General features: G+C 38.5%; 1 protein-coding gene across 1 annotated transcript; it reads left to right on the top strand.

The window, feature by feature from the left end:
- Positions 1 to 7,772: 7,772 nt before the first annotated feature.
- LOC119805490 (melanoma antigen preferentially expressed in tumors-like) lies at positions 7,773 to 10,506 on the top strand. Its single transcript, XM_038317452.1, has 3 exons — positions 7,773 to 8,068; positions 8,505 to 9,089; positions 9,993 to 10,506. The coding sequence occupies exons 1-3, from the start codon at positions 7,773 to 7,775 to the stop codon at positions 10,504 to 10,506; spliced, it is 1,395 nt and encodes a 464-aa protein (XP_038173380.1).
- The last annotated feature ends 15,252 nt before the right edge of the window (positions 10,507 to 25,758 follow it).

Genomic DNA, 25,758 nt, shown 5'->3' with positions numbered 1-25,758 from the left:
TGTAGGACTGCTCCCCAACCTCAAGCATGGGATCATCACTGTCCTCACAAGGTGGCAGAGATTGCTCATTCACATGCAAGTGGTGTGATCTCGGAATGGCAGAGCCTTCCGTACCCGAGGATCTGCTGCCTGTCTTTTTCAGTGCGTCCTTGCCTGTCATTCACCCAACCCATCACTGCCTTCTACAGGTGTCTCCCCATAAAGCTGGTGTGCAGCCTCTCTCTAGTTCCAATTTACCAGAGTGGCTTTGTCTTAAATAGTCGGCTGCTCTTAATATTGTACCTGGAAGGACAAAACTTTGGAACACTAGGAGTAAAAAAAAAAAAAAAAATCAGACTTATTTCTTCACGATCATTTGTCGCAATATGGAACCAGTGTCATCCCAGATTTCCCAGCTCAATTTAAACTTGTGAAAATGGTAGGCATGTCCTGTCCATAGAACCCCCAGTCTCAGGGATGAAATACTGGCTCAATGGTTAAAATATGCTCTTCCAGAGGACCTGAGTTCAAATCCAGTACTCACTTGGTGACTTACAACTGTCAGTAACCCCAGTTCCAGGGGATCCTGTGCCGCCTTCTGGCCACCTTAGGTATTCAGAGACAAGTGCGGTGAGCAATTATATATGCAGACAAAACATCCATACAAAAGACAAAATTTGAATAAAATAAAATAGAAATATCAGTCTCTTTACCTGGGGTCTCCTCTTTTCCACTAGGATGAGTTTTTTCCTTTACTAGTCGTGGCAGGAGTGTGATGTTGAAGTTTTAAGGAGCTAGCTCCTTTGGGCTGCCTGGCCTTTCTGTTTCTCCAAATTGTTCAGCTGACCTGTAACATCTTTGCTGATTTCTGCTGCTTCTTATCATGACTCTTTCTTTTTATGTGTATTTCCTTATTTATTTAGATACAGGGTCTGATGTAGCCCAGGCTGACCTCCAACTCCCTATGTGGTCAGCAATGACCTTGAACTCCCGACCCTCCTGTCTCTACCTCCCAGATGCTGGGATCATAAGTGTAGGCCACCATGGCTAGCTTTTATAGTGGCTCTTCATTTCAAGATTTGTCATGAAGGCAGTTTCTAGTCTGCCAGCTTCACCCTGACTTTCATGACTTGTAATGGTTTGATTGAAACCATTCATTTTTGGCAAAAATTACCTTTTTTTCTGACCTCTTATTCATCCTACTTATGCAGGAGGGATGCCTTCCATTGGGTTGGTAAGTGTATGATACCTGACACTGAACAGATAAATTACACAGACGTTTACTAGTAACGTATACAGCCTAAGACTGGTGGATATCACACGGTAAGAAACCCCACAAAGTGGAAGAAAGTAAGCAAGCAATCACCGTGTGGACAATCTTATTACTAACGAGGCAACAGAATAACCTGGTTAATACAAAGATGATTTGCCTGCTTGAACAACACTGTGGATTTGTGGGGAACTGAAATCTGCTACTCAGATATAAACAGACAGTGTGTTTCAGTGCACGTCATAAGGAAAGAGGCTACTTTAGCTAGGGATCATCTTTCCATGGCAAACGGGGCGGAGGACAGCTCATTCTGCAGAAATCCACTTTGTTTTTCCTTCTGATGGCAAAGCAGGCATATTTTTGGTATTTCATTTTAAATCTCATACCACATTGCCACAAAAATGATTTTGTTCCTTGTCTTGCTTCCTATCTGGGCAGTAACATCGCATACATATGTTGCATTACTGATAAAGTTTATTTTAACCCCATCATTAAATGTAAATGTAACATTTATGTCACTCCAGTGCGATGCTACTGTTATCTCCTTTAAAATAATAACCTGGCGAAGGAAACAGTTTCAGATATTAAAATACCCTTTGTCTTCTCAGACTCTGAATCACTCACTACATTTAGATGGTTTCTAGCGACCTAACCTGAAAACAGATGTCACCTAATGGTGGTCTTCAGCTTTTCCATTCTTACCAGATATATTGATGGAATTTTTTAAAAGAAGGAGCTATCTTTTTCTTCACCCCCTTCATTAGTCATTCAATTTACTTACATTAGAATCATATTAAAATATATTTTTATTCCTTAAACTGTTCTAGCTTTGGCCATTGGGACTGCCTTTTAGTTAGTTTTATACCCACATCTCTTTCTTTCTTTCTTTCTTTCTTTCTTTCTTTCTTTTTTTTTTTTTTTTTTTTTTGGTTTTTCGAGACAGGGTTTCTCTGTAGCTTTGGAGCCTGTCCTGGAACTAGCTCTTGTAGACCAGGCTGGTCTCGAACTCACAGAGATCCGCCTGCCTCTGCCTCCCGAGTGCTGGGATTAAAGGCGTGCGCCACCACCGCCCGGCTCCCACATCTCTTTCTTACACTCATTTTCTGTCACTATAAAAATTTCAAGGCCATCTTCTACATTTTCCCACCATGGGCTTAGATTAAGTCTACTTTCTGAAGGGGTCTTTTTTCCCCTCTAAGAATGATAGAAACTAATGCCTTTGTGTATGTTCATTTTAAAGTGAGTTTCACTTGTGCTAGGTCCTGTCCATAGAGAGAGGTGGGATGCATATTGTGTTTACCTACCCATGTTTATATTAACACATGTGTATATATTTCTGCATTTAGCTGTATGTGTTGATACTAAAACTTAGGACTCAAATACACAAGATACCAATCTATTCTAGGCTTATCTGTAAGTTACTTTTTCTGATCTGTTTTGTATCATCTGTGACATATTTCTTAATTTACTAGCCAACACCCCTGTTAGAAATGAGTTATTGATAGATGTTTTTGTACAGTTCTTTCAGTCTTTTATCTTTTTAAAAATATACACACAATAGAATGTTATTCAACCATAGGAAGGAATGAAGTATTGATACATGCTATCGCTTGGCTAAACCTCTGAAACATTATTAAGTAAAAGCAAGTCAAATACAAAGACAAGGCATTTTATGCTATCACTCAGATAAAATATCCAGAAGAGATAAGCCCGTAGAAATAGAGAACAGGACATGAGGAAGGGAGAAATGAAGAGAAACCGCTTAAACCATGTTCATCACTTCCAAGAGGAGCTCAGTCTTTATCCTGAAGAATAAAGTTAACTCAGTGCTTTCCAAAGTTTCTTCCCAAACCATTGTCTTAGTCATTCCTCTATTGTGTTTATATTCATTTACTATCCAGTTAGTTTAAGGACTGGGAAGATGACCAGCTTGGTGACGTGCTTGTCACACAAACACGAGGGGTCCTAAGTTTATCTCTAGCACTAATGTAAAATTTAGGCATAGCTGAAAACATCCATAATTCCCTATTCTGGGGGATATGAGGGAAAGACAGAGCCAAGTGCTCATTGGTCAGTCATCCCGGACAAATCAATGAGCTCCAGTCTGAGTGAGAAACCTTATAGCCGAACATAAGGAGGAATGAGACAGAGGAAGACAACTGATGTCAATGTCTGTCTGTCCCGTGCACACATGCACATACATACACATGCACACACCCCCAAACTATAGTTAAATTTGTTAATGCTTCAGTTACCTCCATATTCTCTTCTTTAACATTGCTGGTAGCCATGTGGTCTTGATTTATGCTGCTTGAAAGTCCATCCCCAAGGCTCTGTTGACTTATTATTAAGGGTTAACTGTGTAATAAATAATGTTTAAGAGAAGAAAAAAAAATGTTTTACTTGTTCCTTGCTATCAACAGTGTACTGGTTCCAGAAATCTGTCAGTGAGTTTTCACTGAAATTCTGTAGAAGCTCGTGATCTTTATATCATATGGTATAGTATTGGCATATAAGGTACTGTGTTCTTCATTATACATTAATTCATCTATAAATTACTTACAGTTTCCATTTCAATGTAAATACTGTGTGAATTATTGTGCTATATTACTTAGGGAATAGAGGCAAGAAGACATCCTGTCCATATCCACTGCAGACAGGTTTTTCAGAATATTTTCTATCAGTGATGGGTTGAATCTGTTAATAGAGTAGTAAAGGTGCAAGAGGGCAATTGGGCTTGTGTTTTGGTTATGTGAAGATTACTATTATTCCTAAATCTGTTATGGAAGTCTGTATACGGGGGAAATGCCACTCTTCTCTTCTACTCTCTTCTTATTTCCTTATGTCCTCCCTCTGTAGGGATAGCCAGTACATTCAGTCTGAACTCTTTCCTGTACTTTGCAAAAAGGAGAAATTACGTGTTACGTTATATTGCCTTCTGAATTAAAGGTAACATAAGATACATCATCCTTCTAGTTTTCATTTAACCGCATTTGTAGAAATGACGACCTGCCACTTCATAAAAATTTCCATTATTCTTTTTCACATTTGTTTATGGTATATGTGTATGAGCATACTGTATTTTTATTTAACTATTCACATATCATGTTTTTAATTGTGTTTAACAGTTTGAAATTATAAATAACGCTCCTATGAATATCTTTAGGCACGTGTATTTTTGTATTTATGGAAACAGATCTAACAGATCTTCATAGGCCCAGAAGTAGGATTATTGGGTCAAATTTAATATCATATGTAGTTTTGTTAGGCAGTTTGAAATTTTTTCCTGGAAGACTTTTCTAAGTTTTCACTTCCACTAGCAATGTGTGAGAATCACTGTTTTCTCACGGACCCATTAACAGAATTATGCTGCTTTGCTTTAAACATTTGTTCCTGTAGGTGACGTGACACTAACTGATAATCCCATAATTGTTTTTATATATGCATGCCTAATTGTCATTAAAATTAAGCTTTTTTATCGCTTATGAACTGTATTTTTACATTATCGTATGATTATTATTTCACATCTTTTCCTGATTTTTATACCGAATTTCTGGTCCATTGTTTTCAGTTTTAAATATGTGTTGATAAATAGCATATTTTCCACTTGTCTGATATGTGTACTGATATCTGAAATTTTTAATTGCTTTTGATTAATTGTGACTTTTATTCTTTAAAATACTTTCATTTTTATGTGACCACACTGCTTCTTTCTTTGCCTCCAGAATTTGTGTGATAGTTAGAAAGCCCTTTCCTATAGTGAGGTTAAAGAAGAGCAGTCATTTTCTTCAAGAAGGTGTGTGGTTTAAGTTCTTTTAAAATTATTTTTATTTTATGTTTATGAGTGTTTTGCCTGTATGCATGCATGTACATTACGTGTTTGCCTGGTGCCATTGGCGCCCAGAAGAGTATGATGGAATTTGTGGAACTGGTATTATACAGGCAGTTGTGAGCTTCTATGTGGATGTCAGGAGCTGAACTTAGTCCTCTGGATGAGCAGCACGTACTCTTAACCACTGTTGAACCATCTCTAGCTCTCTGTTTAACTTTTTGCTTAGTTCTTTAATCTATGTTGTTATTATTATGTATGTAAATGGCAATTTTATCGATCTGTTTTAAATTGTTCTAATTGTCTCATGCTCCCCTTTGCTCCAGTGGTTTTGCATACCACCATTTTTATGCACTAATTTCCATTTGTGTTGACTTTATTTCTGGGCTGTTTAGGCTATTCCGTTGGACTGTCTATACTTTTAGTTGTTTTTTTTTTTTAAATTTCACTTTATGTGACTGGGTATTTTGCCTGCATGCATGTCTGTGCACTTGTACATATCTTTTCCCATGGAGGTCATAAAGGGTGTTGTATCCCCTAAAATTAAAGTCACAGATGGTTGTGAGCTATCATGTGGATGCTGGGAATCAAACCTGAGTTTGAAAGAGCAGCTTTCAAACTCTCTTACTGAAATGCTGAGCCATCTCTTCAGCTCTTCTTTTTCTGTTCATATAGAAGTAATATGATGTTATCAGAACAGTTTTCTAGAAAGATTTTATTGCTGTTTTTGTTTGTTTAGTCTAAATCCTTTCTCATCTTCCTTCTCACTTATTACCTCTTCTCATGTATTCTTTCATGTATGAATTTTACATTCAAGTTGCTTAATTCCAAAAATATCTGAGGATATTTTTGCAATTGAATTAAATGTATAAATCAGCTCAGGGAGAACAGACATATTTTTGATACTGAGCTTGTCAGGGAAAATAAAATCACACCAGTAGCATTGCTCTGGCACCCTGAAAATGGGATCCAGAACCCCTGTTTAACCAGACTTCAGGCATGTCTGCAATTAATATTTTGAACTACACTGTCTGAGTACTGACATATTCACCCACGAACAGGCTGACCTTGGATACTAGCATGCACTTCAACTTTTGAAACAAGTCTCACTAGTGTTTGTAACAGTTTGTGACATTATCACCCTTGCTTTATGAGTCTGCCCAGTTCCTTTCTTACAAGCAGGTTTGACTTTTACGTTAGACAAAGGGGATGCGACTTAAACTCTCTTGCCCCTCATGCTGTAAAAGGAGCCCATTATTCAGAACCTCAGAACATAATTTTCAGGATTACTTGAATGTTGTCTCCTGAGATTGCAGTCCTAAGAAGTCTCAAGTTGATATAATTCTTCTTCTTTGCCTTTGACCAGGGTGAATTTTATCTCAGTTGGCAAGTTATTCTTTCCAAGGACTGTGCCTGAGTGTGTACGGGCTCATAGAAAAGTGCCCTAGACTAGGTATGTGACAAGAAACAGAATTTTGTTTTCTGATTTTTTAATGTTTTTGCTTAGAATTTTACTCGTTTGTATGATACTGCATTGTTTTATATATATATGTATTTATCATCCTCTGTTCTGGCACTTAGCGCCATCTAGTTCATTTTGCCATTTTTTTCTGGTAGAAAATGTCTGAATACTCTGATTTTGCTTCTTATGTATTACAAGAGTCTTACCGCCTGCTTTTGTTTCTTTTCTCATTGTTACCAAAGTTCCTGGCAATGCCTTTCTCATCTTTGTTTCCATTCTACCCCATAAGCTCTGTGCTTCAAACACTGAGGCTTCAAATGATTCATATCCCTTATTTAATGCCATTCATTTAGTTGTTAACACATATGAATTATACATCTGAGTGGGAGTCACTGTGGTATTTGCACAACTGCTTCTTACTTACTTTCATCATATACAAATATACTTTCTCACCGTCCGTCCTCAACCTGGCATTCTTTCCAGACCCAAGGAATCACAATTCTATTTTCAGTTTGACTGCTTTTTGGTTTTGAAATATGAGAAAAAACATTAAGGATTTAATTTGGACTCTTCAATGGAGTCCATTCTCAAAATGATAGCTGTTCCCTTTAGCATTGGGAAATAGTTTTTATATTTCAGGCATATTTGAGACCTACTTTTTCTCTGAGATTTTCTGTCGAGTTGAAGCCCCTAATTGTATCTCTTCCTTTCTGTCTCTTGCAGTGTTTGTCTGCTTTATTCTGCATATTGTTTGGTGATGGAGTAGGACTGGCTGCAATCGCAGTCTTTTGCTCTTCAATAATTGTCATTTTGATGTTTGGTTATTTCCAAGATAATGATGATTATATCAGTATTATATATATATATATATATTTGCAATTTCTTTCCTAATGCTTTGTATCTTTTGGGAGGAAATACACAGTGCCAGGTAGATAGGTAATTCACATTGTCTTCTACTAACTGATTATTTCTAATGCTAGCCTTTCATGTACACACATACACATTTGTACATACACATGCATGCACACACACACACACATACATGTACACTCGGAACAATCAGTTTTTAATCTATGCCCATAGTAGACATCTCTAGAAGTAGTTATCAGTTTCATAAAAACTTATTCTGTATGCAACTAATATATTTTCTACATTGCTCTCGTTTGTTTTAAAGAAGAGTCGGAGGGTGTCCTCTCAGAACTTCTAAGTATCTCTTATCCTGATGCAGGAATATGATGATGGAAGAAAAGGACCCATCCTCACTGTTGGATCTTGCCATACAGAGTTTACTGAGCAATGAACTGGTTGCAATTCATTCCCTGGAGGAGATCCCAAGGGAGCTTTTTATTCCATTGTTCTCTGCTGCCTTCGTGGGAGGATATAGGAAGACACTGACAGCCATGGTGAAAATTTGGCCTTTTACCTGTCTCCACATTGGAACACTGAGTGTGCAGGAACCCCAGCGTGAACTCCTGAAAGCCATGGTGGAAAGTTTTCAGTTCTTACCTGTCCAGAATTCAGCTTCTAGGTAAGAGCCTGTATAATAGAGACATGGCGAGACACAGGAGGTTACACCACAGCCTGCTGCTCTTTCAAAGGTAGTAAATAGTGAATGCTGAAGATTTATGTGTGAGGCTGTTGGTGCAATACTTGGTAAAACACTAAAGGCTGATAATATAGTCAATGTTCATTAAGAAATTCATGTTATTGAGGATACTATTGATGGATTTACATAGCAGGTGTTATACATAGGAGAATGACACCAATTTTAAGATTGGTGAGGATTTAAGGATAATAAAAGACGGGGAAACTAATTAAAGGATGTTGAATTTTCATGATATCGAACTTGTTGGCATTTGGCATCAAGACTGCAGACTAAGTCCCTACATGTCATTGTCGACCCTGTAGGTTTACATTAAAATTTGCATGCCTCTTAGATGTTCTGTCTCCTCTTTTCCCTACAGGAGCCCTAAACTGAGGATCCTAGATGTAAGGCAGGGTATTGACTGCAGGACAACATGCCCTGAATTTGGTATCAGATCACCTACTTGCTTTCATGGTTGTACTCACTCTGTACACTCTATTCTGAAGTTAAAAAGCCAGTGCACCATTGTAGATTCAAGCCCTGAGAGTCAGCCCGCAAGGCAGCCTATGGAATTACTAGTGGATCTATCCCTTGATGGCACCTTGAGAGAAAGGGAATTTTTTGCTTTGCTTCTGAATAAAGTTGAGCAGAGCTCGGGGTCCTTGCACCTCTGCTGTCGAGAGTTGCAGATTGATAAATTTTCATACGCCAGAAACACTCTGAAGTTTCTAGATCTGGCATGCATTCGCAACCTGGCAGTTGATCAGGCTTCACTGAGTGAAGTCACTACCCTTTTGGCTCACATGATCTATCTGGACAGCCTTAGTCTGTCTAAAATCACTTTTAGGTCTTTGCACGGGAAAGTCTTCAGAGTGTTTCTCAGCTATCTTGGGCGCATGAACTACCTGAAAGAGCTCAACTTGTCGTCCTTCAGCCTCACAGATCATCTGGCCAGCCTACTCAGGTGAGGATGTGGGGTATGCACCTAGGTCTTCTAAACCTCCTGTCTCTTAACACAAGGGAGAAAGGATTCCTGGGAAGACCTGAGATTCTTTTTTCTTTTCTTTTCTTTCTTTCTTTTTTTTTTTTTTTTTTTTGTTTTTTTTGAGACAGGGTTTCTCTGTAGCTTTTTTTTTTTTTTTAAAGCCTGTCCTGGAGCTAGCTCTTGTAGACCAGGCTGGCCTCGAACTCACAGAGATCCGCCTGCCTCTGCCTCCCGAGTGCTGGGATTACGACCTGAGATTCTTAAAACTCTTTATGCCTTCTGTCTCTGGCTTCTTGTGAGTTTGAAAGTAGTCATACTGAAAAGTCTCTTTCATAGTCTGAGGGGTGCTGTTCCAGAAACGTCAAGGTGAAAAAAAGAGTGCAGCCCTCCTCTGGCCATCGAGAGATGAAGAGGGGGAACTGAGAGAAAGATTCTCTGTTGTGGTAGAGGTGCATATAACTATAGACAGTAATGCCCTATCATTAGGAAATTCTCCAAGCTTCAGGCCATGACTGGAGAGGCTGTCATATATGGTCTAGCCAAAGGGAGCTTCCAGTAGGTTGCTCCTTCTGTCCTACCTCTTTCTGAGCAGGTGAACTAGCTCCCCCTTTGATTATATTGTAATTACTAAGTAGATAATATTTTCCACTAAATCTTTGGCACAAATTTCTTTATTAACATACTGTTAAAAATTTCCAAGGATACACATTTCGTATAAGAGTAGAAACGTAACTTTTCAGGGTCACAAACCTGTCGACTGAATTCAAGCTCGTATTGTCAGCTACTGCTACATACTGTGTGCGAAACAGTTTATTCTAGATTCCTCAGACGATTTCCTGTCAGTCATCTGAGAGCCGTTCTATCTTTGTTTTCTCTCCACAGAGCCTTGCCACCTAACTTGGATTTCTTGTATCTGCCATTTTGTGAAATTTCTTACCAAGATCTCAAATTTCTGTCCCAGAGCCCTCAGGCCACCCACCTAAAACTGTTGAATCTTAGTAACAACGCAATGTATTGGGATGACTCTGGGCCTCTTCAGATTCTTTTGCAGAAACTCTCAGATACCTTGCAGCACTTGGCTATAAATCATTGCCATTTAACAGATGCTGTGCTCACTGCTATCCTTCCAGCCCTTACTAAGTGTTCCCATCTCCGTGTGATTAGCTTTGTCTCTAATCCCATTTCGATGCCGATGCTTATGAGAATCCTTCATTACTTAACACCCTTGATGGAGCTGAAGTATGTGATTTATCCTATCCCTTTACATTGCTATGAACAATGGCACGTTCATGGCAGCTTAGATCGACAGAAGCTTGCGGATGTTCAAGCGCAACTGAAGGCGATGCTACAAGCAGCGAAGCGGAGTGACATGAACTGGATCACTTATTCTCAGTAAATCTCCAAGTTCAACCCAGTTTCAACCCTAATATGTGACCTGTTAAACATTCAGTGTTCTTTTTCTGGCGCTCCCAGAATCATATGCAAGATTCCTATGTTATACAAACCTTTAGTTAGGAAATAGGAACATGTAACTGATAGTTATAATGCAGTAATGCTATGAAGAAAATGGAGAACTTTGAGAGTTCCTGTGTGTGTCTTTTTTTGTTCTTGATCTTACTTCATCTTACTACTTAAGTATTGGGTATACGATATGCCATGGCTACATCATGGTATGCTGTCTATTTCATTCACTTGTGGATATTTAACACAGTGTAATACCATTGCAACTTTTCCTGAATTTGTTTGTATACTGGGAGGTGTCCTTGAAGACAAAGCTTTTGCCCTCCCACCAAGTTACTTTTGATTTCTCATATGTAAGATTCTCTTGGGATCTTTTTATGGTGCCACCTGGAATTAAGAGTGAGGAAAATACTCTATACTCATAACACGTGGATACATTCAGCTATATGGTTACCCTTTCCCAAGTTTCAGACTACTGAGCCACAATTTTTCTTTATTTCTTTTTTTTTAAATATTTATTTATTTATTATGTATACAACATTCTGCCTCCATGTATGCCCGCACGCCAGAAGAGGGCACCAGACCTCTTTACAGATGGTTGTGAGCCACCATGTGGTTGCTGGGAATTGAACTCAGGACCTTTGGAAGAGCAGGCAATGCCCTTAACCTCTGAGCCATCTCTCCAGCCCCAATTTTTCTTTATTTCATACATCAAATATCTATTTGGGATATTATTCTTTGTACTGAGAATTTAAATGTAAATAAGACTAATTTCCTATACGAAACCATTCAGAATCCAGGTGTGTATATATTTTATTTGTCCTTTACCATTTCTTAGACCGCCACTTAGCAAAAATTATTTTACCATTTTGGACCCTAAATTTTGCTTTTCTTGTTCTTGTGATGCTCTCTGCTCAATACAAAGTAAACATCACATTGTTGAATATCTACCCAATAGTTTGTGGCTTAACTCTCACCTCCTCAAAGAGCTTATTCTCTCATGTCCATTAGTGGGATTTCTGACATGCAATATACCTGAGATAATTGACTTGTAAGGAGGGAAAGTTTGCATCTTACTTGTTTTAGTTTCATTTTGTGATTGGTTAGTACCATCATTTTGGGACTTGGGCAAGGTAGGTACAGCATGTTAGAGAGTCTGTGGTACAGAGAAAAGATCTCACTACACGAGGGCCAGAAGCAGAGAGAAAAATGGGATAATAGTATACCAGTCAAGAGCACATCTAATGAATTATTTTCTTGAATAGGCCCACTACAAAGCTTCTACTACATTCCAAAGAGTCATTAGGGGGACCAAGATTTATCACCTGAACTTTTAATGGAACACTTAGAAGTCCATCCATAAAATACTTTCCATGCTTCTTCTAGTTAATTTCTTTTCTACCCATCGCTGTCACTCAATGCATCAGATACATTTTCTACATGGGATGGACCATCCCCTATGTATTCACTGTTATTTCTTTTCGATAATTGCTGCCTTATCAGCCATCTACATTCTTACCACATGTAAGGAGTCCTAGACAACCAAGACTTAGTAAGAAGTAAAGAATATAAAATCAGTATTTAGTAGTTTAAAGATGTCATTGTATTGAAATCATAACACAATGCACTCCAAAGACATAGCAAAAGTGCATAAGCTTAATATTTGTTCTCGGTTGAAATGCCAACAGCATTGTATTGCAATGACATAGTAAGAAAAATAGGTGGAAGTTCATAATAGTTATTGCATAGTGCTTTCTTGTTGAGATACTTTAGACTGCATCTTAATGACAAGAAAGTTCAAACAATAAATGCCAGCTTTATATTATCTTTGTATTAAAGGACAGCATGATGTATTTCAGAACGACTTGAAAAAACAGTTAAACTAATTTCAACTGTTTCATTGTTAGTTGAATGGCCTGAACTGTGTTGTTAGTTCTCACATTATACCTTCCTTGCTTTTAGGACTCACATTAAACTTTTAATGTAGATGAATGTAAGAGATCAAGTAAGTCATATAAATTTCTTTTTACTGGTTCTAGTTTTATTATTTACAGATTACATTTGCAAGTAAGGAATAATGACATATTCAAATGACATTTAATTCACATGTAGTATTTCCTTTTGATATAATATTTCTATTTTATTGATTGTACTGAACTATACATTTTTCTCTGTTCCCCTCCCTTCCTCTCTCTTCCCCTTCGGGCCTCTCCCAGAGTCCCCATGCTCCAAATTTACTCGGGAGATCTTATCTTTTTCCACTTCCCATGTAGATTAGATCCTCGTATGTTTCTCTTAGGGTCCTCATTGTTGTCTAGGTTCTCTGGGATTGTGAATTGTAGGCCAGTTTTCTTTGTTTTATGTCTAAAAGCCACTTATAAGAGAGGACATATGATGTTTGTCTTTCTGGGTCTAGGTTACCTCACTCAATATGATATTTTCTAGATCCATCAATTTGCCTGGAAATTTCAAGATGTTGCTTTTTCCTGCTGCATAGTACTCCATTGTATAAATGTACATTTTTTATCCATTCTTCGGTCAAGGAACATTTAGGGTTTTTTCCAGGTTCTGGCTATGACGAACAATGCTGCTATAAACATAGTTGAGCAGATGTCCTCATGGTACTACTGAGCATCCTTTGGGTATATACCCAAAAGTGGTATTGCTGGGTCTTGAGGAAGGTTGTTTCCTACTTTTTTGAGAAATCGCCATATTGATATCCAAAGAGGCTGTATCAGTTTGCACTCCCACCAGCAATAAAGGAGTGTTTCCTTTACCCTACATCGTCTCCAGTATAAGTTGTCATTAGTATTTTTGATCTTAGCCATTCTTAGAGGTATAAGATGGAATCTCAGAGTTGTTTTGATTTGCATTTCTCTGATGGCTAAGGGTGTTGAACATTTCCTTAAGTGTCTTGGTATGGGAGGGTTGCTTTTATTGGTTAATGAATAAAGATACTGCCTTGGCCTGTTGATAGGGCAGAACTTAAGTAGGTGGAGAAAACTGGATTGAATGCTGGGAGGAAAAAGGCAGAGTCAGAGAGATGCCATGGAGCTGCCAGAGTCAGACATGCTGAATCTTTGCTGGTAAGCTACTGCCACATGACAATATACAGATTAATAGAAATGGGTTAAATTAAGATGTAAGATTTAGCCAATAAGAAGCTAGAGCTAATGGGCCAAGCAGTGTTTTAATTAATATATTTCTGTGTGGTTATTTTGGTTCTGGGTAGCCAGAGCAAACAAGCAGCCTCCTCCTACAGTGTCTTTCAGTCATTTTAGATTACTCTGTTGAGAGTTCTCTGTTTAGGTCTGTACCCCAGTTTTTATTGGATTATTTTTTCTTTTGATGACCAATTTTTTGAGTTCTTTGTATATTTTGGAGATCATCCCTTGGTCCGATGTGGGGTTGGGGAAGATCTTTCCCCATTCTGTAGGCTACCATTTTGTCTTGTTGACCATGTCCTTTGCTTTACAGAAACTTTTCAGTTTCAGGAGGTCCCATTTATTAATTGTTTTTCTCAGTGTCTGTGCTACTGGGGTAATATTTAGGAAGTGGTCTCCTGTGCCAATGTGTTCAAGTATACTTCTCACTTTCTCTTCTATGAGGTTCAGTGTGTCTGGCTTTATGTTGAGGTCTTTGTTCCATTTGGACTTGAGTTTTGTGCATGGTGATAGATATGGATCTATTTTCATTCTTCTACATGTTAATATCCAGTTATGCTAGCACATTTGTTAAATATGCTTTTTTGTCCATTTATATGTTTTGCTTTTTTGTCAGAAATCAGGTGTTCAAAGATGTGTGGATTGATATCTGGGTCTTCAATTTGGTTCCATTGGTCCTCCTGTCTGTTTTTATAATAATACTGGGCTGTTTTCAGTACTATAGCTCTGTAGTAGAATTTGAAGTCAGGGATTGTGATGCCTCCAGAAGTTTTTTTTTCCTGTACAGGATTGTTTTGGCTCTCCTGTGTTTTTTGCTTTTCCATATGCAATTGAGGACTATTCTTTCAAGGTCTGTGAAGAATTTTGCTGGGATTTTGATGGGCATTACATTGAATCTGTAGATTGCTTTTGGTAAGATTGTTGTTTTTACTATGTTAATTATACCTACCCAAGAGCATGGGAGATATTTCCACTTTCTGGTGTCTTCTTCAATTTCTTTCTTCAAAGACTTAAAGTTATTGTCATACAAGTTTTCCACTTGTTTGGTTAGAGTTACTCAGAGATATTTTATGCTATTTGTGGCTATTGTGAAAGGTGATATCTCTCTGATTTCTTTCCTAGCCCATTTATCATCTGTGTAAAGAAGGGCTACTGATTTTTTTTAGAGAAAATCTTGTATCCTGCTACATTATTGAAAGTGTTTTTGAGTTGTAGAAGTTCCTTGACAGAATTTTGGGGTCACTTGTATAAACTATCATATCATCAGCAAATAGTGAGAGTTTAACTTCTTCTTTTCTGATTTGTATCCTCTTGATCTTCTTTTGTTGTCTTATTGCTCTAGCTAGGACCTCAAGACCTATAGTTAATAGAGATGGAGAGAGTGGACAACCTTGTCTTGTTCTTGATTTCAGTGGGATTGCTGTGAGTTTCTCTCCATTTAGTTTGATGTTGGCTGTTGGCTTGGCATATATTTCTTTTTATTACATTTAGTATGTTCCTTGTATTCCTGCTCTCCCCAAGACCTTTATCATGAAGGGATGTTGTATTTTGTTGAAGGCTTTTTCAGCATCTAATGAGATGATCATGTGGTTTTTATTTTTCAGTTTGTTTATATGGTGGATTATGTTGACAGATTTTCATATGTTGAACCATCCCTGCATCTCTGGGATGAAGCTGACTTGATCATGGTGGATGATGGTTCTGATGTATTTTTGGATTTGATTTGCTAGTATTTGATTGAGCACTTTTGCATCAATGTTCATGAGTGAGATTGGTCTGTAATTCTCTTTCTTAGTAATGTTTCTGTGTGTTTTGGGTATCAGGGTAATTGTAGACTCATAAAATGAATTTGGCACTGTTCCTTCTGTTTCTATTGCGTGGAACAATTTGAGAAATATTGGTGTTAGTTTTTCTTTAAAAATCTTGTAGAATTCTGTGCTGAAACCATCTGTTCCTGGGCTTTTTTTGGTTGGGAGACTTTTTATGACTGTTTCTATTTCTTTAGCAGTTACAGGTCTATTTAATTTCTTTATCTTGTCTTGATTTAATTTTGGTAAATGGTATTAATCCACAAAGTTGTCCATTTTCTTTAAGTTTTCCAATTTTTTGGAGTATAGGTTTTCAAACTATGACCTAATAATTCTCTAGATTTCCTCCATGTCTGTTGTTATGTCCCCATTTTTATTTCTGATTTTGTTAATTTGGATATTCTCTTTCTGCCTTTGGGTTATTTTAGATAAAGATTTGTCTTTTGTTGATTTTCTCAAAGAATAAATTATTTGTCTCATTGATTGTTTGTATTGTTTTCTTAGTTTCTATTTTGTTGATTTTGGCTCTCAATTTGATTATTTCCTACCTTCTAGTTCTCCTGGGTGAGTTTTCTTCTTTTTGTTCTAGAGTTTTCAAATATTCTGTTATTTCACTAGTGTGGGATTTTTTTCAGCTTCTTTATGTGGGCATTTAGTGTTATGAACTTTTAACACTATTTTCATTGTGTCCCATAAATTTGGGTATGTTATGTGGTCATTTTCATTGAAGTCTTTGATTTCTTCCTTGACCCATTTGTGATCCAGGTGAGCACTGTTTAATTTCCATGTGTTTATGGCCTTCTGGAATTAGTGTTGCTGTTGAATTCTAATGTAAAGCCATAGAGTGATCTGATAGGGTACATAGGGCTATTCCATTTTTTTGTATCTGTTGAGGTTTTTTTTTCTTCCTTAGTATGTGATCAATTTTTGAGAAGGTTTCATGAGGTTCTGAGAAGAAGGTATATTCTTTATGTTTGGAGGGAATGTTCATTCTATAGATGTCTGTTAAGTCAATTTGAGTCATACCATCTGTTATTTCCCTTATTTCTCTGTTAATTTTTTTGTCTGACAGACCTGTCCAGTGGTGAGAGTGGAGTGTTGAAGTCTCCCACTATTAGTGTGTGGGGTTCAATGTGTGATTCAAGCTTTAGAGTTTTTTTTTTTTAACATAGAATGCTGTCCTTGTATTCCTTGTATTTGGCGCTTAGATGCTCAGTATTGAGATTTCCTCTTGATGGATTTTTCCTGTGACTAATATGAAATGTCCTTCATTGTCTCTCTTGATTTCTTTTAGTTTGAAGTCTATTTTTGTTAGATATTAGGATTGCTACACCAGCTTGATTCTTAGGTCCATTTGATTGGAAAAAATTTCCCAACCCTTTACTCTGATTTGATGTCTGTCTTTGTGGTTGAGGTGTGTATCTTATATGCAACAGAAGGATGGATTCTGTTTTCATATCCAATCTGTTAGCCTGTGTCTTTTTATAGGTGAGTTGAATTCTTTCATTTTAAGGAGTATTAATGACCAGTGATTGCTAGTTCCTGTTATGTTAGGTTTTTGTTTTTTTTTTTGTTGGTGATGTTAATTTGTGTGTTTTTTCATTCTTTGGGATTTGCTGCTGTGAGATCATCTATTGTTTGTGTTTTTGCAGATGTAGCCAACTTCCTTGGGTTGGAGTTTTCTTTCTAGTACTTTGTGTAGAGCTGGTTTTGTGGTTAGGTATTGGTTAAATCTGGTTCTGTCATGGAATATTTTATTTTGTCCTTCTACAGTGATTGAAAGTTTGCTAGATATAGTAGTCCGGGCTGGCAACTGTGGCCTCTTAATGTCTGCAGTTCTTAATATTCTTTCTTTATTCTGTATGTTTAGTGTTTTGATTATTATGTGATGAGGGGACTTTTTTAAATCCAGTCTATTTAGTGATCTGTAAGCTTCTTGTATCTTCATAGGCATATCTTTCTTTAGGTTGCAAAAGTTTTCTTCCATGATTTTGTTAAATATATTTTCTGTGCTTTTGAGTTGATCTTCTTCTATACCTATTATTTTTAGTTTTGGTCTTTTCATGGTGTCCCATATTTCCTGGATATTTTGTGTTAAGCTTTTGTTAGATTTAATGTTTTCTGTGGCCTATAAATCTTTTTCCTCTATTGTATCTTCAGCACTTGAGATTTTCTCTTCCATCTCTTATACATCTGTTGTTTATGCTTGCATTTCTTGTTCCTGATAATTTTCTCATTATTTCTATTTTTATAATTCTCTTGCTTTATGTTTTCTTTATTGTCTCTAATTTGTATTTAAGTCTTGAATAGTTTCTTTCATATGTTTGCTTTTTCTTGGTTTTCTTTAAGGGATCTGTTGATATCTTCCAATTTTTTGTTTGTCTTTTCCTCCATTTCTTTGAGGGATTTTTTAATTTCCTCTTTAAGGTCTCCTAAAGTTATATTTTAGGTCATTTTCTTCTCCTTTATCTATATTTGGCTGTTCAAGACTTGCTGTTATAGGGCCATTAGTGTTTACTGGTGTTGTGTTGCTCTTTGTGGTGTTGCATGTGTTCTTACCTTGTCTACCCATCTTTTCCTCTGACTGGTGTAGTTGGGGTTGTCTGTGACTCTGGTGATCAGTCTTCCAGGTGCCAGTCGATCCAAGGCTCAGAGGGTTGCTCCTTGTGGTGCAATAAGGGCCACGGTTCCAATTACCCCATTGGTCACTTTGTCACCTGGAGGTGGCTTGGTGTTCCCAAGGTTCGCTCTGGGCTCCTGGGGTATACTCTGCAATATCAGGGGTCGTTAGGGCCTACTCCCACGGAGATTGCTTGCTTAGGGCTCTTTCTGCTGAGGTTGCTGCATTGGGCCTGCTCTGGCAGAGGTCCTGGCTCAGGCCTACTCTATCGGAGTTTCCAGATCTGTGCCCATACTTGCAGAGATCTCTGGTTCCTGTCTTCTCCCTTGGAGGTCCCAGACTCAGGCCTGGATCTGCAGAGGTCTCTGGTTGCATCCTAGTCCTTCAGCGTTTGCTCCCTTGTATCTGCTTCTGTGGAGTTCGCTGTCTCAGGCCTGCTTCACTGATATAATATTTCAAATATTTAAAAAACAAATGAAAAGTTAGTGATTTATTCATGATTTTCATATTGATTGTATTATGATACTATGATGCACAAAATTTTTAAAAGCTACAAAAATGTTCATATAATGAACAATTGCTTTATATTGCTTGTGTTACCAACATTTTTTTTTGTTTTTTTAGCATATGCTCCCCTGTTTCTTAACACTTTTTTTGGTTTATACTTTTTCTGATATTGCTCTTACTAGCCTGTCTACATACACACATTCTGATCAAGGTAACAGTAGGATGATACTAGCGAGTGAGCAATTAGAGCAAGATTTGAGTCTTTTATGTAATAGTTCTGACTCTGTCAGCACATTGTGAGATGAAAACGAGAGAGAACACACAATGAACAGATAATTAGGAATACCATTCTTGTACTGACAATGTGAATTATTTATTCCTTTTGCAAGAAGGTGGCTTTCAATTATTTGCTTCTAGCCAATTTGAAAAATTACCTAAGTAATTTTTTTTAGGTAAGGAATGATTAAAAGCAATTGTTAAGGATATCATATCCCAAGACTTGACTGATAATCTATAAACAAACCCCTCTATTGCCATTTGTTAGGGCAATAAACACAAATTGGCAGAGACTATGGGAGGTAATGAAGAGCTGCTGCAAGAAAAACTCTAGCAAGTTCTGATCCCCATGTGTATAGTTTTCGGAAAAGGATCCAAAAAAAGGGATCTTTTTTGTTCAGAGTCATGTGTAAGAATACATAGGATGGAAAAGTTAGAAGATAAAAGACCCTACAATAAAGAAAGGAATAAGACGGAGCCACAGGCACATAACTTTAGCAGTAGCATTAAAGATTTACACTACTGCAGACATAGAGACCCAAAATTCACGTACAATTACAAATAAAGGCCAAGTTTGGATGCTCATATAAGTGAGGGAAGTAAGCTAAGATCACTTCTCAGAAACACACACACACACACACACACACAGAAACAGAATGGAGAAATGTTCTGCTCACCAATAACAGGCCAGTACAAATACTCTAAAATTTAGAAGTTTGCTAATGGTACCGATGTGGATGTGCAGTAACAGACACTGTCTCTTGTAGAGACACACAGGCATGGCTCAAATGGGAAGATGTAGCAGGAACATTCAATGGAGAAAGCTTTTAGGCTGGGCATGATGCTAAACACCTGTTATCTTGGGCCTGTGTAGGTCAAAACAAAAGGATCTGGAGTTGTAAGTCATTTTACCATGTTCCTAGTATTTCAAATTTTTGCTGCATGAAACCTCACAGGGAGTCTGCAAAGTAAACAATGCTGAATGATGCAACATTTTTTAATCTAATGAACTTTTACTATATTTTTATGTGTGCTATAGTTTACTTTTGTCTCTTTTAAAAAGTTTTAACATTTTAGTTTTTATTTATTCTTTTAAAATTTCGCACATGTGTATACTGTATTTTAAACATAGCCACACCTCACTTCCCTCTTGACCTCCCTATAGGACCCTATCAGATCTTCCTTCTAACTTTGGTCCTCTTATAATGATGTATTTATTTTGATCCACCGAGTTCAATTAATTCTGTATATATATACACATGGCCATGGGGTCATCTACTAGGGCATGAGGAAGCTACTAGCTCTGAAGAACATTGCCTTTTCCTTCTTCAATAGTCATCGACTGCAAATAGTTCATGAAGCCCCCCCCCCCATGTTGAAATTTTTAAGTGGTTCAGTCCTGTGGAGGTCTTGCACAGGACTCCTGTAGGGTTCATATGTGCAACAGCCTTGTCATGAGCAGAGGACATTTCACCACTCGTCCCCATCTTTCAACATTCTTTTCAACATTTACATTTGTTTTTCTAGCTCTAGTCCATGTTGTTCCTTGAGCCACTGGAGTGCAGTTTGATATGGATAGCCCATATATAGCTGACCATTTACAGTCAATTATTACCATGACTGAGACTTTTTTTTTAAGTAACCCATGTCTTCTGGGAGCAGCACTATTCACTAATGTGGTGTACTTCTGCTCAAATGCCCTAAAAACTACATTGTTAAATTAGCTTACAAATTAGTTAGGTAAGGGTTCTATATCTATCCTTTGTTTTGGTTAACCCACAATTCACCCCTCATTTTTCTCCGTTCCTATCTCCATCTCCCTGTTGAACTTTTAGCTCCCTACATACTCCTTCTGTTCTATCATTTCTATGTATATTTGTTTTGTTTTACTTGGTGCACAAGTTTGTTTTCTATTGCTGTGATAAAACACCATGGCCAAAAGCAGCTTGGGGAGGAAAGGGTTATTTGGCTTACAAGTTTTAATCACAGTCCATTAGTCAGGGTACTCAGGGCAGGAACGTAAAGCAGGAAACTGGAAACAGGAATTGGAATAGAGACCATGGAGGAATGATGCCTACTGGTTTGCTCATTATGGCTTGCTCAGTTTCTTTCCCTGTACAACGCAGGACCATGTGCACAGGTGTGGAGTGCTTCCTCCCACATTAATCATGAATCAAGGAAATGTCCCACAGGCTTGCCTACTGACCAATCTGATGGGGCTCTTTCTCAAATGAGCTTTCCTCTTTCCAGACGACCTTAGCAATGTCAAGTTGACAAAACTTAACCAGCACAATCGACTCTTGGTTAACTTGGCACAAGAATACCTCACTATTAAACCATAACTCCCCATTTTATACCCAAAATTTTATGTTAATTTCACAATTTATAGCAGTATAATTTTTAAAATCCCATAGTATTTAAAAAAAAACTTAAACCCATCTGGGTGGCTATAATGGTATATTATTTGTGTTTTAATAAATAAAGCTTACCTGAAGATCAGAGGGCAAAGCAGCCATACTAGTCAGCTATACTGGCCAGGGAGTGGTGGCACACACCTTTAATTCAAGGACTCGGGAGAGACAGAGGCAGGTGTATCCTTGTGAGTTCAAGGCCACCCTGGGCTATACAAGATTGAATCTTCTAAAAGAGAAGCAGATATTATGCAAAGGTGATCCAAACACTTGGGATCACATGCCTTTAATTCCAGCACTAGGAAGACTGGAGACAGGAGCAACACGGGTGGGCAGAGAGAGGAATATAAAAGGGAAGAGACAGGAACTCAGTGGAGTGTGGAGTCTGAGAATTCCTGGAGACAGGATTTCACCCTTCAGTCTGATGATTTGGTAGAGATAAAAGGTCTTTTTAGTGCTTGACTGCTTTGCTCTTCAGATCTTGAGGTTGAACAACAATACCTGTCTCTGGGTTTTTATTTTTCATGGTATAGGCGGCAGTAGTGTTTGCATTTAATCCCAGCACATGGGAGCAGAGGCAAACGGATCCCTGGGAGTTCAAGGCCAGGCTGTTTCATACATAGTGGGTTCCATGACAGCCAAGGCTACACAGAGAAATTCTGTGTCTTAGTTAGGGTTTCTATTGCTGTGATGAAACAACATGATCAAAAAGTAAACTGGGGAGAAAGGGGGTTATTTGGCTTACACATTAGCCTTGCTGTTCATTACTGAAGGTGTTGTGCCTGAGTTCAAGGACTCCCAAGTAGACCACCATGGAGCCACACTTCCGAATGCAAAAGCAAGGTTTCGTTTATTAAGTACAGGCTAGCATGGGTCCTCTGCCTCATAGTCTGACACAGCAGATGGAGGGAGAAGGACCCCATCTATTTTTGTAAGGGGTTTATAAAGACAAAAACCACAAAGAAGCCACAAGGTTACAGTTTCAAAATACAAAATTACTTATCCTATATCACAATGGGCTAAAGGTGAGGCAAAGCTCAGCTGTTAGTTCCTGATAGGCTATGAGTATCTAAGGGGCATAGCAACAGCCCCCTGGTTACGTCCTCCAGACATCTGCTGACTCTGTGCTAACCACAGGGGCAAAACAGTGGTTAATCAGGTACCCAGGAGGACGTTTGAAACAAGCAGATGTGAACAGATGTTGTTTGAGTACCTGGTGGGTCACTTTGACCAGGGCAGACACAGTTTCTTGAGAATGTTTATGACTTTGCTGGACTGCATTCGGTCTTCTAGTTTGGTCCTCTCTAAAATGGAGTTCTTTTTCAAAATGGAGTTTGTTTTGCTCCTTCAAAGGGAGTCAGCATAGAAACTCAAACAGGGCAGGACCCTGGAGGCAGGAGCTGATGCAGAGGACATGGCGGGGGGGGGGGGGTGGTTACTGGCTTACTATCTATGGTTGCTTAACCCATCTTCTTATAGAATCCAGGACCAACACCCCAGGGCTGGCACCTCCCACCGAGGAAATGCTTTACAGCTGAATCTCATGGAGGCATTTCCTCAACCGAGTCTCCTTCCTTTTGGATGACTCTAGTGTGTGTTAAGTTGACACACAAAACCATACACCCTGTCTTGAAAAAAAAACAAAACCAAAAAATTCAGACACACTATAAGTTCATTCTCTTTCAAATAGCTATCAACACATTTTCAAAAGTATAGAAGTTTCTCAACTGTAAAAACCTATAAAATAAAAAAATAAGTTGCAGACTTTATTCTAAAAGAAAAGAATAAAAGCACAGTTACATCAAATTAAGGCGAATTTAAATTCCAACCATGTAAACATTTCAATGTCCCATGTCTGTGATTCACTCACAACCTTTGGGTTTCTAGAGCTCTAGGAAGCTTCATTTCTCTGCCATCCACAGCACACAAGCATGTCTAATGGGCTCAGGCTGGCTCCACTGCATGACTGCTGCTGTCCCTGGTGAGCTTCCCACAGTCCTGGCATTTCCAGTGTCCTAGGGTCTCCACTGCAGCTGAGGCTATATTTTCCCCAATAGCCTCCCCTGGCCTCTCTTCAGTGAATCAAATCCCACCACACAGTGCCAAGTCTTAGCTTCTCAAACCTGACCCCTTCAATATTGGGGTATCCATTGCAACTGAAGCTGCAATGTTGCAGGAATTTATCAGAGTCCCTATATGTGGGGTAAACTTTTGAATGAACAGCTGTTTTCTAGAAGAACTTTGATGTTTAAAACTCGTTGTGGTAAACTGTAAAGAATCTGTGGGAAACAATGATTGTTTTCCATGGTTTGTAGAATCGTTTTACTGAAGGGACATTGCAGCCTTCACATGACTTTGGTCACCAAATGCCTCTGGAACACCTGAGGCTCTTGGATTATTGTGTATGGCAGATGATACACAGCAAAGGACTAAAGTCCTGAGAGCATGCGATGCTTTCCTTTAGAGAGACATAGAGAATGAATTAGGGACCTTGATATGAGGAAATATTTTATCCCTAAAACCAACTTTGTGTAACAAACAACAAAAGATTTGTACGGCTATTCGGGGTTCAGGCCATTGGAGGGGCTGAACCTTTCTGCTGCCACATAGGCCTTAAAATCTCATCTTGGAGTGCCTTCTTTTTTCAACTGACCCATGCTACACAGAACACCCCCACACTGCACTTCTATCAATTGCCTCTACTGACCTCTCATTATGCCAAGCTCTTCATGACCCTTTCAATCTTGTAACTTTTATGTTACCAAAGCAAATACTATGCGGGAGATTGTTACACATTATCAGATCTCGCTTCCAGCTTGGGATGCCGCTTTGGAGCCCCACTGAGTCACAGCTTCTATGGGCTAACACTGACAAAACATTCTCAGAATAGTTCACGCCAATAATGCTGCTCTGATTTTTCATCTCCAAATAACTAGGATCTATTGTCCAAGTAAAGCAAAATATTCATTTCAGTGATGCTGGTCTCTGGTTAATAACAGCTGAGTCTTTGTCCCAAGCTGACCAGAAACTATAGAATATTAATACAATGTATCACAGGATTAAAGACTCTGAGAGACTCTCAAGTGTCCCTCTGAAATGTCACAATTGAGGACTCCATTGACTACAATGCTGTCACGATTCTTATCCTTCAAGCTTCCAAACAGCACATTAATCTCTGACCACTAATGAATCTTCTAGCTCATATTAGAACCCCTTCCGCAATCCTGCCCAAAACACCAAGGGCAGATTTGTCACAACAATAATGCAGTCTCTGGCACAAATTTATGTATTTTCTCACTATGCTAGTTTCCCCAACTTTGAGTGATAATGTATATTCTGTGCCAGTATATGATAGAAGTCTGTGATTTGCTTTTTAATTTTGATTTTACAGGGTTTAAAAGATTGTCTCGAGTCTCAGAAGAGATAGTGAACTTCGGATTTTTTAAAACAATGTTAAGCCTGTGAAAGACTATATACTTTTGAAGTAGGACTAAATACATTTTGCATTATGATATAGCTATAGGCATGTGGGGGCCAAGGACTGGATAAGGGAAGATTTGAAAAAGAAAGGCCCTCATAGGCCCACATATTTGAATGCTTAGTCATCAAAGAGCAGCACTATTTGAGAAGGATGAGGAAGTGTGTCATTGTTGCTAGGCCCAGTGTTGTTCTCTGACTGTCGACCAAGATAAAGTTCTCAGCTACTGCTCCAGTGACCTGCCTGCATGCTGCTGTGCTCACCACCATGCTAATGAACTAAACTGAATTGTAAACAAGTCCACGATGAAATGCTTTGTTTCAGAAGAGTTGCTGTGATCATAGTGTCTCTTCACAGCAACAGAATCTGACTAAAGCACTTAGTAACCATGCCCAAGGGGCAGCACCATCTCCACAACCTGATCCTCTAAGTGTAAACCTTGGGGAGCCCCAAGCAGTTAATTGGAGACTTGTTCATAGTTTCAGAGGCAAGTCAAGGACCATCATGGTGGCAGCATGGCATCAAGCAGACAGCTATGGGGCCAGAGCAGAAGCTGAGAGCTTCCTTCTTTTCCACAAGCAGAAGACAGAGAGGGAAGCTGACACACTCCCTTAAACAAGGTCACACCTCCTAATCCTTTGTAGGAGACAGTCCATCCACTAGGGACCAAGCATTAAAATACATGAGCCTATGGGGCCATTCTCATTCAAACCCCTACAGGACTGCTACCCACAGGTCACCCAGGTAGCTCCTTCAGGTAACTAAGGTAGAATGAGATCATGGGAGGTTTTCCAAGTAAGGAACCAAACCCAAGCTGAGGCGCCATGGAGCCAGTTCTGGCAATCTGTCTGTACACACAACTATCACCAACACTGGTTTTAGTTATAACACATTTCCAATCTACCAGTGTGGATTTGCCCTCT

Source organism: Arvicola amphibius, chromosome X (genome assembly GCF_903992535.2).
Source record: "Arvicola amphibius chromosome X, mArvAmp1.2, whole genome shotgun sequence".
Taxonomy (NCBI): Eukaryota; Metazoa; Chordata; class Mammalia; order Rodentia; family Cricetidae; genus Arvicola; species Arvicola amphibius.
This window is presented reverse-complemented; position numbering and strand designations above follow the sequence as displayed.

Excerpts from the sequence above, each read along its gene's own strand:
- LOC119805490 (XM_038317452.1), top strand. The coding sequence starts at position 7,773 with ATGATGATGGAAGAAAAGGACCCATCCTCACTGTTGGATCTTGCCATA. Across the intron at positions 8,069-8,504 it reads GTCCAGAATTCAGCTTCTAG|GAGCCCTAAACTGAGGATCC; the intron begins GTAAGAGCCTGT and ends TTTTCCCTACAG. Across the intron at positions 9,090-9,992 it reads CATCTGGCCAGCCTACTCAG|AGCCTTGCCACCTAACTTGG; the intron begins GTGAGGATGTGG and ends TTCTCTCCACAG.